This window comes from Chrysochloris asiatica, unplaced genomic scaffold (genome assembly GCF_000296735.1).
Source record: "Chrysochloris asiatica unplaced genomic scaffold, ChrAsi1.0 scaffold00181, whole genome shotgun sequence".
NCBI lineage: Eukaryota > Metazoa > Chordata > Mammalia > Afrosoricida > Chrysochloridae > Chrysochloris > Chrysochloris asiatica.
The window spans coordinates 2,336,695-2,355,101 of record NW_006408699.1 but is presented as its reverse complement, the minus strand read 5'-3'; the positions used below and the strand labels follow the sequence as shown (position 1 = coordinate 2,355,101).

Here is an 18,407-nt window from a genome sequence, read left to right as displayed (position 1 = left end):
CCTAAAAGACAATCACCAAGACATATAATAATCAAGTTCTTCAAAATCAAAGATAAGGAGAGAATCCTGAAAGCAGCTAGGCAAGCAAATCAGATTAAGCTCGGATTTCTCAACAGAAACCATGCTGGCAAGAAGACATGGGGAGACATCTAAAAAACCCTGAAGAAAAAAAAAAAAAAAAGACAACTTCCTTTACCCAGCAAAGCTGTCAATCAAATATGAGGGTGTAATCAAAACATTCCAAGATAAACAGAAGGTAAGGGATTTTGCCAAAGCTAACCCTGCTATGAAAAACATCCTAAAGGGATTTCTGTGGACTGAGAATGAACAAAAACAGACAACAATCAGAGAACGCCGTACATGGCAGCATCACCCTGAACACAATCAACAAATGGAAGAGTCAAGAACAGCATAAAATTATAAGAACAAAGCATCTGGGAGGTCAGTCTATGATCAAAATAATTACAAGGTAAGAGAAGGTAAACAAAGATAAACAGAAATCCTAGTGGTGAGAAGTTCAGGTAGATTACGGGATAAAATAGACTGTCTTAAATGGAGGGTGGAATTTATGGAATATAAGGTAACCACAACAGTGGGGTTGGGGTGGGGAGGGTTTAGTTCGGGTGTTGGGGAGGGCAATACAATATGGGGGAGGTTGTGGAAGAACAAGATAGACAGGGAACACTAAGACAGGTTTACATGGCCTAAGTGGGACAGAGGTAAATAGTGAAGTATGCTCAACCTTGGAACAACAGGGCTCTGTGATACAGGGATCTAGGCAGAGTTTGAAGAGGGGAAATAATACTAAAATCCTTCACTGTCTTATGAATATTGGTTTCCCTTGTCTACTATTGTAAAATAGACACTTGAATGGAATAGAAAGGAATGTTGAGAAATATGATTACAGAAAACTTATAAGCCCGTCTTCAGCCTCTAACTGACTGGAATAGCTAAAATGGGTTCTAGAACTTGCCCAGTGAAATAGACCTCATGCAAAACCTTTGCAGAGTATAGGACCTTAGGTAGAATACTGAGTCCCATCCAGAACCTTATGAGGTGGGACATTCCCACTAGCAAGGGCAAGCAGACCATCCTGGAACAGCTAGCTAGAGCAACAGAAAATATATATGCAAAGAAAGATCATCAGGAAAAACCCAAAACAAAAATGTCAGCATGACTGGCTATTATAACAATAAGCAAGCTGTTCTCCAGGAAGCCATCAAGGCAAGCAATCAAGTTCCTTCAGGATAAACTCCTCTCTAAGACTGAAACTCAAAGGAAACACATGAACAGGTATGTACGCTTGCTGACAACCACATTGGTCTACTGGTGAGTGGAAGAGGAGGAAAGACAGCAATGAAGAAATGGGCTGAGTTCAACCACAGTTCATTGACCTTCGTTGACCTGGAGATGAGAGAGAGAAGAGGAAGGGCTGGTTGGTCCAAAGTGTGATGAGACCTGGGGACTCTTGAGCCCATGGACAACGACATTGCCACAGAAGGCTAGAGCTAAGAGTGAAGCTTCCAGCTAATATGAAGCTAGGGTAGATGCACAAGAACACCCAAACTTGCAGATAGTACCCATTTGATCTAGCCTTGAGGGCTTGATAATCAGAACTTAACTATAGTAAGATTACAAAAAAAAAAAAAAAATTTTTTTATAAAGGAAACAAGGGTAAATTGCTACAATTTGATGAACTTGACCTATATTCATGGAGGTAGTAACTCTAAATACCAACAGAGAGGGAAGGAGTCTTCATATCAAGTACCAGTGTGATCCCCTCTGTACACAGTACAGAGTATGGTAGACAGGGATGGGCAACTTAGACATTGGCTACCTAAAATGAGGGGGTCATAAAGGCATGAAGTGACTGGCTCACAAGTTTCAAGAGGGAGTTCAGTTTAAGAGTGTTGGGGGGAAGAAAGAGTCCCCACTGAATAGTTTTCATCTTATCTAGATGGGGCTGGTAAAAAGAGATGGGAATAAGAGTTGTATGATTCAATAGTGAATAATTGTTATCATGACTAATTGAGACTGTCACAATTGCAAAGGTAGAAGTTTTGTAACAAAAACAGGGGAGTGGTTAATCTTACAGGCCAGAAACGGAGGACCCTAGGACCATCAAGGGAGAAGAGCACAAGCAGAATATGGGACCTTATCCAGAGAAGCAGCAGTGCCAGAGATGGAGGCAGAGATGGGGACATGGAGAGGGGGAGTGGCTGAGGACACCAGATTCATGGGAAGACAGCAACTAAGAGCCAGTGGCCAGGAGGCAGACTGGCAGATTGTGCCCTTTGGAGGTGTAAATTATTATATATGCCTGAATGTTTGGGTGTGTGTGTGTGTGTGTGTTTAAAAGCTAAAGTGAATAGAGAGAAATATTGTTAACTGATGGTACATGGAGGAGATTATAATCACTGTAATGAAACAAGGTGTATGATTTGTTGAATGTAAAAGTGATGGTCTGCCCTGTAAACTTTTACTCAATCCACAATAAAAACCTTAAAAAAAAAAGTTCCTTAGAGCAAAAGTTTGAGGCCTACTAGATGAAAATCATTAGAGTTAAATTAATCAGTGCTGATAAGAAGAAAATTAATATTTATTTTGAATGTCTGTTACATTCTAAGCTCATTTAATAATAACTTAGTTCCCATGATGACCTTGTTGATGTTGTTGTGTGCATTGAGTCAATTCCAATTCATAGTGACCCTAGAGAGCAGAATAGAACTGCCACATAAGTCTTCCTAGGTGGTCATCTTTATGGGAGCTGATCATAAGGTCTATTCTCTCTGTGAATGGCTGCTAGGTTTGAACTGCTGATCTTTCAATTAACAGCTGAGCGAGCACTTAGCCATTGCATCACCAGGGCTCCTCTGATTACTCTACAGATGAATAGTATTATCTCCATATAAGTGAAGACACCAAGATCAAAGAAAGGTGTTGTTTTAAGATTATAATTTAATCCTCAGCCTCTTTCCTCTTCTCTTTGCCTCCCAAATAAAGAAAAATGTATTCTATAATTACAATGTTTGAATTTATCACAGGGCTGACTTTTTGTATTTAGTGTTTGAGTTCTTGCTGTGTCCATGTATGTGCACAACAAGATGGTATGTAGACAGAGAACCGGAAAGAATTAGGATTGTGGTGAGAAAGGGAAACATGCTGCAGTAAAAAGAGAACTTGTCATTTATGCCCCTGTTAATTTTTTGACAAGAAGAATAAAAGAAACATCTTTAAGAAATTACAGAAGTATCAACTATATCTAGGATCCAATATATGATCCTTCTTTGGTCCCCCACTCATTACACTCTGTATGTTGCTCTGGACTCCTCCTAAGCATACTCTATTGTCATTGATAATAACTATTTACTGTGTGTGTATCATAATCTGGCCCAGTGCCCAGTGCCTCTGTTAATGATCTCATCCAATCCTCACAACCACTTTGTGTGATCAGTATTGTTACCCCAAACTTAAAGATGAAATGATTCATCTAAAGTCACATGACAAGTGAATGGCAGAATCAGGTCCTAAATCCAGGGTGACTCAGAAGTCCATGCTATTAGCCACTGGGTTATACCTTATGACTACTCCCCTAAAGGATTTCATCCCCTTGAGGACAAGCTTGGCAGAGATAGTGTTCTGTTATATTAAAGGGATTGACCTAAGAGACTTTCTACTGAAGATTGTTGCAGGAAAAATTACATCAAAGAAGTAAATACAAATTTTAGACAAGTGCAACATTCTCTATTTGTTTTTTTAAAAGAAAAAGTTCAGAGCATTATAAATACTTACATTTTAAATAGGAAGTTGTTAGCACCAAGACTATTTCCTTTAGAAATGGATCAATTGATAATAAGAATCATAACTCACTGTTATTATCCCACACTTTTGAAAGTACAAAGTGCTACAACTGTTTCTAGAAGTCTGTCTGTTCAGAAATCACTAGACACCACCCAGTATCCATTCTGTCCTTCTTCTAACAACAGAATTTGGATTTTATTTTAAAAGGAAAGTAATATAGTTTCCTTTTAGCTAACTATGTGCAACTAACTTCTGGCCAATGAAATGCACATATAAAATATTCTGACAGAGCTCCTTAAATTAGGGAAATAAAATTCAACATGCATTTACAATTAAAATAAAACCTTACCAAACTAAGAATAGAATGAAATTTTCTGGTTTTGATAAAGGGAATCCAAAACTTCTAAGTAATATTATACTTACTGGTGAATCATCACAACTTTTCCCCTAAGGTCTTGAAAAAGACAAGATTACTCTGTCTTATTATTTTTGTTATTGTTACGTGCCATAGAGTTGGTTCCATCTCATAGTGACCCTGTATAGAGTTTCCAAGTAGTGGTTGGTGAGTTTGAACTGTCAACCTTGTGGTTAGCAGTCCAGTGCTATCCAACATTGTTAAGTGTTATCAAGTTGTTTCTGACTTGTAGAGACCTTGTATGGGGTTTTGGAGAAGTGACTAATGAATTTGAACCACTGACCTTGCAGCTCTAACCAACCTGGAGGTCAAAGACAGGGCAGTAAGGCAAGAAAGAGAAAGAAGAGGCACAGCTACCAGAGAGGAAGAAGCTGTGATTCACAAATGGCATGATCACATACCTTGAAAAGTCCTAAGAAAACTACAAAAACCAGATTAGAACTAGTAAGAAAATTTAGCACAATTGCAGGATAAAAAAAAAATTAATATTCAAACTCAATTGTATTTCTGCAAGTTATCAACAAGCAGTTGGAAATGGAATTGAAAAAATACTATTTACAATAGCATAAAAAATTAAATACTTAAGAATAACTAAAACAAAAGTAGTATAGGATCTTGATCTTGAACATGACAAACAATACTGAGTAAAATTGAGCAATATTTAGATGAATAGAGATGTATACCTTGTCCACTGACTGGAAGAGTAAATGTTTATTCTTCCTACACTAATTTGTGGTTTCAACACAATCCAAACTGAAAAATTTTTAAAGAAACTGAAAATCTGATTACAAAATTTATATGTAATGCAAGGGATCTAGAATAGTTATAACAACGTGAACAACAGTCAAAAACTAAGAAGTTGACAAAGTTATAAACCACAATTTCAAGACTTTTTAATCAAGATGCAGTAAAGAAAGTGAAGCACTGGAAGCTACATGGGTGTAATCAATGGATCAACGGGACAGAATAGAGAGAGAGCCCAGAAACAGGCTCACACATATTTGGTCTCTATCAGTAAAGACATGAAGATAATTCAATGGGAAGAGAAGTCTTTCTTAACAAACAGTACTGGAACAACTGGATAGAATTAGGGACAAATATATTAATTTAGACCTTTTTTCTCAATCCAATTACTAAAACTAATTTGATATCATGGTTAAGTGTTTGCAAGGAGAAATGACCTTTTAATCTGCTCCCATAAAGATTTCAGCCTAGGAAACTCTATAGGGTCCATTCTTCTCTGTCCTAGAGAGTCACTACGAGTCAAAATCAACTTACTGGCACATAACAACAACAAAGGTAAAAGCTTTAACTATAAACATAAGAAGAATTTTTGCAAAGTTGGAGAAGATTTCTTAGAACAAAACCTATAATAAGCCTGAAATTAAAAATTGATAAACTGGACTTCATCAAAATTAAAAATGCTTGTTTGACCAAAGAAATGGATAATAAAATAAAGTAAAAGCTATAGATTGGGAAGAAATACTCACAATCATATATTGACAAAGAACTTGCATACAGAATATATAAAGAACTCTTACAATATAATATTAAGAAGACAAACTAATTTTAAAAAATGAATAAAAGATTTGAGATATTTCACAAAATAAAATGTAAAAATAGCAAATTAGCATGTGAAAAGATGCTTAACATTGTTGATCACTAGGAAAATGCAAATTAAAATCATAATGAAATACCACTGTATACCCTTTGTTGTTAAGTACCATGGAGTCAGTTCCGACTCATAGTGACTCTGTACAGGGTTTCTGAGGCTGTAAATCTTTATGGAGCAGAAAGCCTCATCTCGCTCCTGCGGAGTGGCTGGTAGTTTCGAACTGCCAACCTTGAGGTTAGCAGCCCGATTCGTAACACTACGCTACCAGAGCTCCTTGTACACCCATTAGAAATGGCTGGAATGAAAATGACTGGTAATTGTAAGTGTTAGCAAGAATATGGAGGAAGTAGAACCCTCATACTTGATGATAGGAATGTAAAATGGTATAGCCATTTTGAAAAACAATATGGCAGTTTCTTTAAAAATTAAAAATATACTTTTTATACAATTCAGCAACTCCACAGAAAGATTCATGTGCAGATGCTCATAGTAGCATTTTTCCTTAAAACAAAAAACAGAAGAAACCCAAATTTCCATGGGTGGACGAACGAAAAAGCAAAATGTAGTAAACCCAAACAATGGACAATTTCTTTATTAAAAAAAGAAAGAAAATATTACTTAGCAACATACAACATCATAGATGAATCTCAAACAACATTTTGTTGTACAAAAGAAGGCATATGTAAAGTAGCAATTTTGCATTAGTCCCTTTATATGAAGTCCAACAATAGAGAAAACTAATATAAAGCCTAGAATTCAGAAAGTGACTACTTCTAAAGAGGGTTATGAGGCCACTATCTGAGGTGATGGAAAGCTTTTGTATCCTGTTCTGGGTAGTAGTTGCATAGCACATTTAACTGTCACTTTTGATGCATGCATTTTGTTGTTGTTGTTAAGTGACATTGAGTCGGTTCCAACTCATAGCGACTCTGTATAGGGTTTCCAAGGAGCGGCTGGTGGATTTGAACCACTGACCTTGTAGTTAGAAATCCAGTGCTTATCCTACAGCACCACACCAGGATATGTCTATTATATAACAAGAGGGGAGGGAGTACACACAGTAGCTGGAATGCACCCTTTATAAAGATTGCCCTCTTTTTTATTTTCTTCCTGCCAGTAATAAAGAAGTGATGAACTAATACTCTACCATCCCTGAAATGTCTTTCTCTGGACTTCTTTTATGTGTGGAAGAGGTGGGGTGGGGTAAGGGATTTCTCTTGTTTAAGCCATTGTCTCTGATACTTGCAATCAAACAAACGAAGTTCCATACAATTGTAATTGGTGATATATTCCTTTCATGGTCAAAGTGTTTTGGCTAGATGAGATTCTAATTGGGAATCACATTGCAATGTTTTAAAATGATAATATACCAGTTAATATCACTATTAATCAAATTTAACCACCTGGCCACTAAAGCCAGAATGGTGAAATTGAAGAATTTGATCAACTGCCTCAGTGTGAAATTGATCAAACATACAAGCAAGATATGTTGATAGTTACTGTTGATTGGAATTTGGTGGTTGGAAATGAAGAGGAAAGATCAGAAATTGGAATATGGCCTTGGTGATAGAAACAATGCTGGGTATCACATGATAAAATTTTGCAAGACCAATGACTTGTTCATTACAAATACCTTTTGTTACAGCATAAAAGATGGCTATACACATGACCTTCACTAGATGGAATACTCAGATATCAAATTGACTACATATGTGGGAATAGACTGTAGAAAAGCTTCAAATCATCAGCCAAAACAAAGCAAGGAGCAGACTGTGGAACAGACCACCAATTGCTCATATGCAAGTTCAAACTGAAGTGGAAAACAATTAAAACAAGTACACGAGAACCAAAAAGTGACCTTGAACATATCCCACCTAGATTCAGAGATCATCGCATGAAAAGATTTGATTAGTTAGACACTAATGACTAAAGATCAGAAGGGTTATGGGATGACATTAAGAACATCATATAGAAAGACAGCAAAAGGTCATTAAGAAGAAAAGAAGGAAAAGACCAAAATAGATGTCAGAAGAGACTCTGAAACTTGTTCTCAAGGGTAAAGATACTAAAGAAAATGAAGAAATAAACAGGTAAAAGAACTGCTGAACAGAACATTTCAAAGGACAGATTGAGAAGACAAATTCAAGTATTATGATAAAATGTGTAAAGACCTGGAGATTGAAAACCAAAAGGGAAGCACATGCTCAGCATTTCTCAAGCTGAAAGACTGAAGAAAAGTCAAGTTTTTACTTGCATTTTGAAGGATTGGGTTAATGCGCTGGACTGCAAAGTTGGTTTGAACCAGAAGGTTGGTAGCTCAAGCTCACCAGCTATTCCTCAGAAGCCCTATACAGGGTCACCGTGGGTCGGAACGGACTCGATGGTACTTAACAACAACAAAAACAATAACAATGGGTAAAATACTGAATGATGCAGAAACCATCAAAAGAAGATGGAAGGAATATAATGAATCAGGCTGTGAACCGCAAGGTCAGCCGTTCGAAACTACCAGCTGTTCTGCGGAAGAAAGACGAGGCGTTCTCCTCTCATAGAGATTTACAGCCTTGGAAACCCTGTACAGGATCACTATGAGTCAGAACTGACTCCATGGCACACAGCCACCAGCCATACCAAAAAGAAACGGTCAATGTTCAACCATTTCAAGAGGTAGCATATGATCAAGTGCCAAGGGTACTGAAGGAAGAAGTCCAAGGTACACTGAAGGCATTGGCAAAGAATAAGGCTCTGGGTATTAATGGAATACAAGCAGAAATCTTTAAACAAACTGATGCAGCATTGGAGGCACTCATTCATTTATGCCAAGAAATTTGGAAGATGGCTACCTGAACTATTGGTTGGAAGAGATCCATATTTGTGCCTATTCCAAAGAGAGGTGATCCAATAGAATGCGGAAATCATCAGACAATATCATTATATCACATGCAAGTAAAATTTTGCTAAAAATAATTAAAAAATGGCTGCAACAGTACATTGACAGAGAACTGAAAGAGATTCAAGCCAAAATCAAACAAGCATGTGGAACAAGGGATGTCATTGCTGACGTTAGATGGATCTTTACTGAAAGCAGAGAACATCAGACAGATGTTAACCTGTGCTTTACTGACTATGCATAAGGTTTTGATTGTGTGGATCGTGACAAGATATGAATAACATTGCAAAGAATGGGCATTCAAGAACACTTAATTGCACTCCTGAAGAATCAGTACATAGACCAGGAAGCAGTCATTCAAACAGAACACTGAATGGTTTTAAAACAGGAAAAGTGTTCATCAAGGTTGTATTCTTTCACATATTTATTCAATCTGTATGTTGTGTTAATAATCCGAGGAGCTGGATTACATGAAGAACAGCATTGCATCAGGATTTGAGGAAGACTCATTAACATCCGGTAATATGCAAATGATTCAACATTGCTTGCTGAAAGTATAGAGGACTTAAAATACTTATTGATAAAGATCAAAGACCACAGCCTTTAGTATGGCTTGCACCTTACTGTAAAGGAAAAAACCTTATAACTGGACCAATAAATAACAGCATGTATCCCATGGGGAAAAGATCCAAGTTGTCAAAGACTTCATTTTGCTTGGTTCCACTATCAATACTCATGGAAGTAGCAAACAAGAAATCAAACAGCATATTGCATTAGGCAAATCTGCCACACAAGACTTCTCTACAGTGTTGAAGAACAAAGCTATCAGTGTGAGGACTAAGGTGCAACTCACCCAAACCATGGTATTTTCAAATGGATAATGAAGCCTGTAGAAGAATTTATGCATTTGAGTTATAATGTTGTAGAGTATTAAAAATACCATGGACTGCCAGAAGAACAAACCAATCTGTGTTGGGAAAAGTACAGCCAAAATGCTCCTTAGAAACCAGTATGGCAAGACTTTGTCTCTCATACTTAGGATGTATTATCAGGAGGGACCAATCCCTGGAGAGTAACATCATGCTTGGTAAAGTGAAAGGTCGGCAAAAAAGAGGAAGACCCCCAATGTGGCAGCAGCAGTAGGCTCAGTGGCAGCAGCAAAGTGTTCAAATGTAAGAACAATTATGACCATGGTTCAGGACCCGGTATAGGGTTGTGCATAGGGTTGCTATGAGTCAGAGCAGACTGGACGGTACCTAAAAGCACCATCAAAAAAAGATACTTGTCTTTTATACAGATTAATGTCTTTAGTGTATAAACATACTGAAAGCTTACATATGTATGGGGAATCGTTTCATATATACTAAATGTATAGTGGCTAAAGACTTGGTTTGGAACCAAACTGGATCTTGGTACAGATCACTGATTTGTATGTGTCTTTGGGTAAACTAATCTTCCACTGATTAATCATGTGGCTGTCGGCAAATTACTAATCTCTCAGAACCTCTGTTCTTTCCTCTTAGTATAAGAATAATGAAGCTTGCTTTAACCTGTTGTATTATAAAGATTGAATGAGGTCATATATGTAATGCCTATAGCAGAGTCTGGCACAGAGCAAATAGTTGTTGTTATGTGCCTTGGAGCCAGTTGTGACTCATAGTGACCCTATATAGGGTTTCCAAGGAGAAGCTGGTGAATTTGAACTGCCCACCTTGTAGTTCAAACCAACCTTACAGTCCAGTGCATTATCTTATCCCATAGTACCAGTAGCTCTTTTAAAATAAAAGGATATTAAATAATTTGAATTTGATTATGCTATTGACTGTATAGTTAAAATATTAGAAACCAATTTACCCTTGATTATTACCTGGATAATTCTTAGTTTTAAAGTTAGTAAAATATAGCTACAACCCATTTGTCAGCGGCTTGCATGTTACTGGGAGACTGACCAAGTTTCAGTAGAGCTTCAGTAGAGTTTAAGAAGGATTAGTCTTGGTGATCTACTTTAAAAAAATTAACTTATAAAAATCCTATGGATCATAATAGTCCTATCCCATTGTGCATGGCATTGTTATGAGTCAGGGCGTTGTGGGAGACTCCGTGGCAGCTAACACCAACAATGACTTGCTGTTGTTGTTAAGTGCTGTGGAGCCAATTCCAACTCATAGCAACCCTGTATAGGGTTTCTGAGAGTGGTCGGTAGGTTTGAAATGCCAGCCTTGCAGTTCGCAGTCCAGTGCTCAAGAATAACAAACCATACCATAACAGCTAGTGCCTAATTTCCTAGTAAAGGTTGCAGTCACCTTCTCCCAGCAATAAGAAAAACCCATATTTCCTTAAGTATGTCAGAGGAAGTTGCAAAAATGATTATTTTAGCAGCAGTCACTGTAGTGGAGAAAGATCTCTAAGAAAGTATGAGTCGTTGTCAATAGCCTCAGAATGTGGTGGTCATTGTCTCTAGAAGTCTGAGGGCCTGGGGATGGTCACAGTCCATCTGCACACTCCTCTTCAGTGGATCCTGCAGTGAAGGACTTGGTCCTATCTGCAGAATACAAAGCCAAGTTTGCCACATCCTGATGCCTGCCTACACAAGAAGGCAGCTGCTGTAAATGTTGCAAGTGCCTAAGGCTGGAGCCATGTAGTTAAGGTGACCTCACCTTGGCTCCAAACAGCCTAAGCACTTGAGAGAGCTGCTGAGGTCCAACCAGGTGGGAGAGAAATACTAGGGAATTTGCAAGCTCCCAGCAGGGGCAGCCCAACGTAGATCTATCTCTGCAGAAAATCAGTGCACAAAGATGCCAAAGAATGACTTCCTTACCTGCAAGGGTTGGTGATTTCTTGTGGTGTCGTTTTCATAAAAGGGGAGACAGGTTTTTCCACAAAAGAGCCGAAGCCGAGTCTAAAATTGCTAGTTAATTTAGACATCTCCTTGGAAAGCAGGGAGCCCAGTTCTTTGATTGTGTTGAGGTCATCATCCATGGAGGCTGAGAGGTCCATGAGGTAATACAAATCCACTGGGTAATCCTCGGTCTGGCGGACATGCACCTGCAGGGTCTGTTCAACACCTGCAAAACCCCCATGAAGCACAAGTAAATGAAAACACACCAAGATTTATGTGTAAGCAGCCAATCAGAGGGCACCTGGTTATTCCATTTCAATAAGAACTTACCAAGGAGACTTATTCTTTCATGAACTATATGGCAGTTTGTAAATAAACAAGTTCATGAAAATCTTTCACTAGTACGCTTACAACTACCAAAGGAGGTGAAAGTTGGGATATTTTATATCTCCTGGGGAGAACCAGAATCCATTTAGATGGAAGATAAGTCGATTGTGTGTGTGTGTGATTTTAGAATAGGAGAACAAAATACAAGGGGTTTTAAAACTACATTAAACTCTTGAAGTAATGTGAAGCAAACCTTAACAACATTTCAGTGATTGAAATGGCTACTGTCAGATAAGGACTTTTTTTTTTTTTTTTTTCAGTAACACATTTGGAGTGTTTAAGTGATTGGTGTGAATAAGGAAAAGTGTTAACCTAGTAATTCTCCATTTCTTTAAGAATGGGAAATTTGAGTCTCAATAATCAATGATATGTAATACCTTGTAAATTTTATTAGTGTAATAGTGCTATTATCATGTTGTTGTTGTTGTTGTTAAGTGCCATCGAGTCGGTTCCGACCCATAGCGACCCTGTACAGGGTTTCCGAGGGTGTAAATCTTTACGGGAGTAGAAAGCCTCATCTTTCTCCCGCGGAGCGGCTGGTAGTTTCTACCATAAGTGAGTTTATTTTTATTAACATTGAGCCAAGGCAGAAGAGAGACTCCCTCCCATTGTCAAAAAATTATAACATACCTGGTCTTAACTTAAGAATCAAGCTTTGAGGTGTAATCTGAACAATGTTGGAACTATTTTTCTGCCTGCCGACACTGACAGGCTTATTCTTAAGTATTTCTACTTCGGAAAGAGGGTTTTCAATGAAGGCTAAGCGACATCCTTGAGCTACCAGATTTGCTGGGGTATCACACCTTTCACCAGTTCCAGATGGATGGGTAAAATTCTAAAAGGGAAGACAACAGTAAAAAGACAGAAATAAGTCTGCATGTCTTTATAAGATAGCAACTGACTTTTGGGGGTGGGGTTTTGGCCATTTTGCCATACTCGGTATATCATACTCCCACACACCAGGCATTGATCTTAGGTCTAAAGTTTAACCAGAGAATTATTCCAGTAAACATATGAGCCAAATTGAAGACTTCTTTTAATTATACCCAATAGAATTCATACTAAAAGTTCTTTTTTGTAATTGTTTATTAATGTTCACTTCGCTAAAGCTTTTACTATACCATGACCAGATCCTTGAAATAGTTGGATTTGTAGAGTAAATACCATCTGTGAATTTATCTGTCCAGGACAACTTCTACTGTTGTTGTTAAGTGCTGTTGAGTCCATTTCAACTCATAGCAACCCTATATAGGGTTTCTGAAGAGCTACTGGTAGGTTTGAACCATCCACCCCTTGCAGTTAGCAGTCCAATGCTTATCCTACATCACTACACCAGGACTACAGGACAAACTCTAGGCTCACGAAATTCTAGGAAATTGTGCCAATCCAAATCCAGTGACAAAGAGCCTTATCAGTGGATTTCTAAAGGACAGGGGTTGTATCATCTCTCGGTCTAGGATTCTGTACCAGTCTTTATTCATTGATGCATTACCCTTACATCACAGCATTACTTCACTGCACTTGACCTTTTGGGGACTTTAAACTCAGTACCTGACAGTGTTTTCAGTTTTAGTTTTAGAACTTTCTTTAAGACTTGGAGATGTGGAAGAGAAATAAGAGAATAGATGGTTTAGAAGACTACTTTTTGCACGGTAGGCACAATTTTCTTATCCCCTAATCAGATCCACTGGACTGCTAATTGCAAGGTCTGCTGTTCAAACCCACCAGTACAGGGTTGATATGAGTCGAAACCAATACTACAGCATTTAGCAACAACATTATCAGATCTTCCTGGGTAGTAGAGGGCAGGGACAAGATCAGAATAAACTAAACCTGTACATCCTGCAAATGCACAGATAGAGCCGAGAGCAGAGAGAAAAACAGCTATTTTAGCTGATCACCACAACTGCTTTAGAGCCAACTAAGCCCTAGGCAAAGTTGAACTTGAGGCCTATTGACTCACAGTTGGAGAGAAAGCTAACATTTGTGTTGTTGTTTTGTTTTGTCCCTTAGCATTCTAAGCAACACCTGCTGTTTTCATCAACTAAGAAAGTTCTTCTGAAACTTAATTTTTTAATTTATTTTAAATTAATAAAATTTAAAAATTAATTAAACAGTTTTTGCATGTACAAGTCAATGACATAGATACCATTCTTCAAGTTGTGCAACCATCCCACACTCCTTTTCAGAGTTCTGCCTCGTCAACTTAAATCCTCTGCTCCCTAAATTTCCTATCTAATCTTTCTAGTTGTAGTTGTTAATCTGATCTCATAGCAATAGTTTTTTAAAAAGCATAGTGCTCTGATGGAGCAGCTGGGGCCTTTAGATCCAGAGACGGAGAGCGACTGTGTGCTGAAGACTGGGAGGGTGGGGGGATAGTGTAGGGGGCAGGCTTGTAGTGTATACCCTTTGGTGGGTTGATGATGCATGGAGGGGATTGTAACCATGACAATGATACTATGTACGAGAGAATGAATGTAAAACTAATGTTCTTCCATGTAAACTATCATATAATTCACAATAAAACACTAAAAAAAAAAAAAGAGCATAGTGCTCAAGGCAGACATTTGTTGTTTTTTTTAACTAAATTATCGTTTGATTTTAAGAGGTGAAGTTAATTTTCAAGAATATAATTTGTTACAATTTGTAAAGTTACCCTGTGCATAATTGAGGCTCTAGGACTCACGGTATGGCGCTGTAGGATTAGCACTGGACTATGAACCACAAGGTTGGCAGTTCAAACTCACGAGTTGCTCCTTGGAAACCCTATACAGGGTCCTGGGAAACCCTATAATGACTCAACGGCTCTTAACAAACACAACAAGGCCAGGCATAGCAAACTCTGTAACTTCCCATGCTGTACACAAAGCAAATAGCGATCATTAGAACCACATTCTTTCTCAATGTGGAGGCCAAAGCCTCAGAATCTGTCTCAACATACTGTCACTGCGGCCACCTGTAGTCACTTTTGCCAAAAGATCAGAGGTAACAATGTTAACTATAGAATCCGTTTTACATCTGTTCTAAGCAGAAGCGTAATATATTTTTTGCAAAACACTGGACAGCTAGCTGCAAGATTAGCAGTTCAAGCCCATCAGCTGCTCCTCAGAAATCCTTTACAGGGTCTCTATGAATTGGGATCGACTCTATGACACTTAACAACTGATACACTGATAACCACTTCTACTGTTAGAGTGATCTCTTAGGATAATTTGGTCCTAAAATCTGATGATAATTCAGCTACCAAGTATCATCCACAAATAAAACTGTCAGTAGTGACTTAAGAAGTTCTCTTAAAATAATGCTAAGTAGGCATTTAAATGAAAATTATAAAAGCAGGCATTTTGCTTGACTGATTTGTTCATTTATATCTCTGACATAAAATTAATACTCCCCTTCAGGGAGTTAAAGTATAAACAATATGTGAATTTCACTCTCCTTGTGCTTTTACTCTAAACCTGCTTTTGATACATGAGCTTGAGAAAGTACAATTACTTAGAACTTTTGTTCCTGTCTCATAGGTCAACACAAGAGTTAGAGAGTGGGAGCCATATGTGTTCTGTGGTCTGTGAGGCCTTCTTCTGTAGATACACACTAAACTTGGAGTTAACTTTAACAGTCACAGCTAGGTCTTGATTTGGGCATCCAGGTTTGTTCCTTTGAGCCAGGTCTTGAAGGAGCTCTGGTAGTGTAGTGGTTACAAATCGGGCTGTGAACTGCAAGGTTAGCAGTTTGAAACTACCAGCTGTTCCACAGGAGAAAGATAAGGCTTTCTGCTCCCGTAAAGATTTACAACCTTGGAAACCCTGTACAGGGTCACTATGAGTTGGAACCGACTCCACGGCACATAACCACCACCACCACCACCACCACCACCACTCATGTCTTGCTGTACTTGGTACTTGACTAGTTCACTTTGTGTTTCGATTCTCTTTTTGGGATTCAGTTGGTAGAGAATCATTTTCAATCCAGAAAGCGAAGGCAGCTCTCTTTCCAGGAGTCATTTACAGATTGCTTTATAGTATCAAAGGACAGGGAGTGACTTCGAATGACTTGTTATACATTCTCCAGTCATTGTACTATTTTCACCTCACTTTTGGTTTGTAAGGAACGTGCATGTGGGGCTTTGTCATTGGTGTGGCAATGAGTCATGAAAATGCAATTGTTAAAAGAATTAGATAATGTCTAAATAGTAAGGTTTACTCAAACTTAGGACACTGATCTTAAACTTGTCTTAGAGACTTAGCAGATTCAGAATGAACTCTGGCTCCCAGATGAAAACCAACCAGAATACTGAGCTCAGATGTATGTTTGACTTTAGAGAATACCACTTCTGTGACCTCTGATTATCCAAAGAGCCTCAGCATTCTATATGTAACCAGCTAAACGTGGCTTTCAAATAATAGTAGGAGTTAAGTAAAAGAAAAAGCCCTGAGTTACCAATGCTGACATTTTCCTGGTCTGATTGGTTTCACTCATATAACCTCACAGAAAGCAGGAAGCTATCAGAGTTCTTGCGGATAAAATTAGCATGAATATAACTGTAAACATTTTTTTAAAAAACTGATTGAGGTCATTTGTCTTACCTCCTGAGAACACCAGGCACATTGAGGTCCAATGAGTAAGCAGTCTTCACAAGTTTCGGCACCTCCCAGGGCACAGCCACCTACGTTTAAACCCAGCAAAATACAAGGGATTAGGTGCATGTTCAGTTATTCCATTTATGAGACGATTGGCTCTTAAAATAATTGAGCAAAACAGCATTGAAGTTTATTTTAGCCTTCAAAGATCAGTGATAACAATGTTAGCAGTTCCTTTAAAAGCTGCAATAAAAATTCGTATTTTCTATGTGCCAAAATTCAATTTATCTTTGGACTTGAAATGTGAAATTATCTAAAAGTTCATAAATGTAGAATCAACATATTTATTAGCCTTGCTCAGTATCTGCCACTTTAGTTTTTGAAAATTATTTGTACTCATTCAAAATGTTTCTTTCTTAAATGTGGTCTATTTCTATTTTAAAATAAAATCCTTTTCTCTCCCTTTCAGGATGATTACTTTTAAGTTGATATCCTTGTTGTACAATAAAATAGTTAGAAAACTATCCAAAATGTTCTTCACAATGTTTTCAAGAAGCCCTATTATGTAGTCATGCTATTTTATTCTCCTCATTAAAATGCCTGTGCAACCTTTGTATTTATTTACCTTAAGCCTAGAGCATTCATTATGGGAACAGCCCTGTGTCTGCCTGTAATTTGTTGAAAAGTGTTCGCTCAATGGCAAAAGAGCAATTGAACAGACCAAATAAAAACTGACTGCTGATCTAGATACTGAGTCAAATGACAGGTTTGTCAAGGATACAGCGACTGTAATATATCGGAGAATTTAAATCTTACCTTGTACGTGATCATTCCTTCCTAGAAATAGTAAGAACAGGCAAAGCAGTTCAATCCCCATCCGTTTTCACTTCTCGCTGTGCAGACAGATTAAAAAATGAATTACCTTCAACATTACAAGACCAAAGCTGAACATCGTTAAAGTCTGTCTTTCTTGAAGCGTAAAATTTTAAATACTACTTACACTGCTTTGAAAAGAAACTTGAGATGTAAATTTAAAAGTTCTCATTAAGACTGAAATGAAAACAGAGGCTACCTGGACAGGTAAAGAAGAAAAGCTGTGTTTAAAAGCAACTTCAACATGATTTACTTCCTTGTTCTCCTTATAAGGAAGGCAGGTGTACAATCACCGAGAGGTGGGGTAATTCATTCAGGAGAAATTTTTGTGTGAATTCTATGAGTCTCTCTGCATCCTAGAGAAAGTTAATATCTTTAGTAAAATATTAATCATGAAATGTCAAAAGAGAAATTGAAATATGCTCTAAAATTGTTTGTAAAATATCGGTAGTTTAATGTAAATAATAAAGATGCTTAAATAAAAGACTGTATGTAAGTTATTTATAAGGGAGGCTAAAAAATTAAGCTAAATAAAAATACCTGAGATTTTTGCTTTCCATTGTTAATTTTTGGCAGAGAATAAACTGAACTCTGAAAAATAAAAATCATATTTTACACTCAAATTGGAAGTCAAGTAAAGGAAGCAAAACACTGTGCTCTCTTGTTTTTTTAAATGGAAGAAAATATTGTTTCTGTAAGTATGTTGTTGTTAAGTGTCGTTGAGTCAGTTCAGATTCATAGCGATCCATGTCGGGTTCCCAAGGAGTGACTGGTGGGGTTTGAGCCACCAACCTTACGGTTAGCAGTCCAGTATTTAACCTACAGTGCTATATCAGGACTCTGTTGGAAATGTTGGAAACAAGCAATATATAAACATAATATATTATAAGATATAATATGAGGGGGTGTCAATAAGTTTATGGAAAAATTCAATTATCATATCATCTTTGTACAAACTCTTTGAAGCCCCCTCATACATGAAAATTTAATTAGAACAAAGTTAGATT

At 37.6% G+C, this 18,407-nt stretch overlaps 1 protein-coding gene across 2 annotated transcripts in view; it reads right to left on the bottom strand.

The window, feature by feature from the left end:
- ITGB6 (integrin, beta 6) overlaps positions 1-17,646 on the bottom strand; it is a 109,691-nt gene extending 92,045 nt beyond the window's left edge. Inside the window, exons 1-5 of one of the 2 annotated variants that reach the window (XM_006872024.1) lie at positions 17,528-17,646; positions 17,344-17,420; positions 16,534-16,613; positions 12,578-12,782; positions 11,540-11,786 (exon numbers count right to left, since the gene is read on the bottom strand). In XM_006872024.1, coding sequence (XP_006872086.1) covers positions 11,540-11,786; positions 12,578-12,782; positions 16,534-16,613; positions 17,344-17,404 — 593 coding nt within the window. In that variant the 5' untranslated portion in view covers positions 17,405-17,420; positions 17,528-17,646. Of the gene's footprint in view, positions 1-11,539; positions 11,787-12,577; positions 12,783-16,533; positions 16,614-17,343 lie in introns of both variants that reach the window. The other variant, XM_006872025.1, reaches the window with a different exon arrangement.
- Positions 17,647-18,407: the final 761 nt, after the last annotated feature.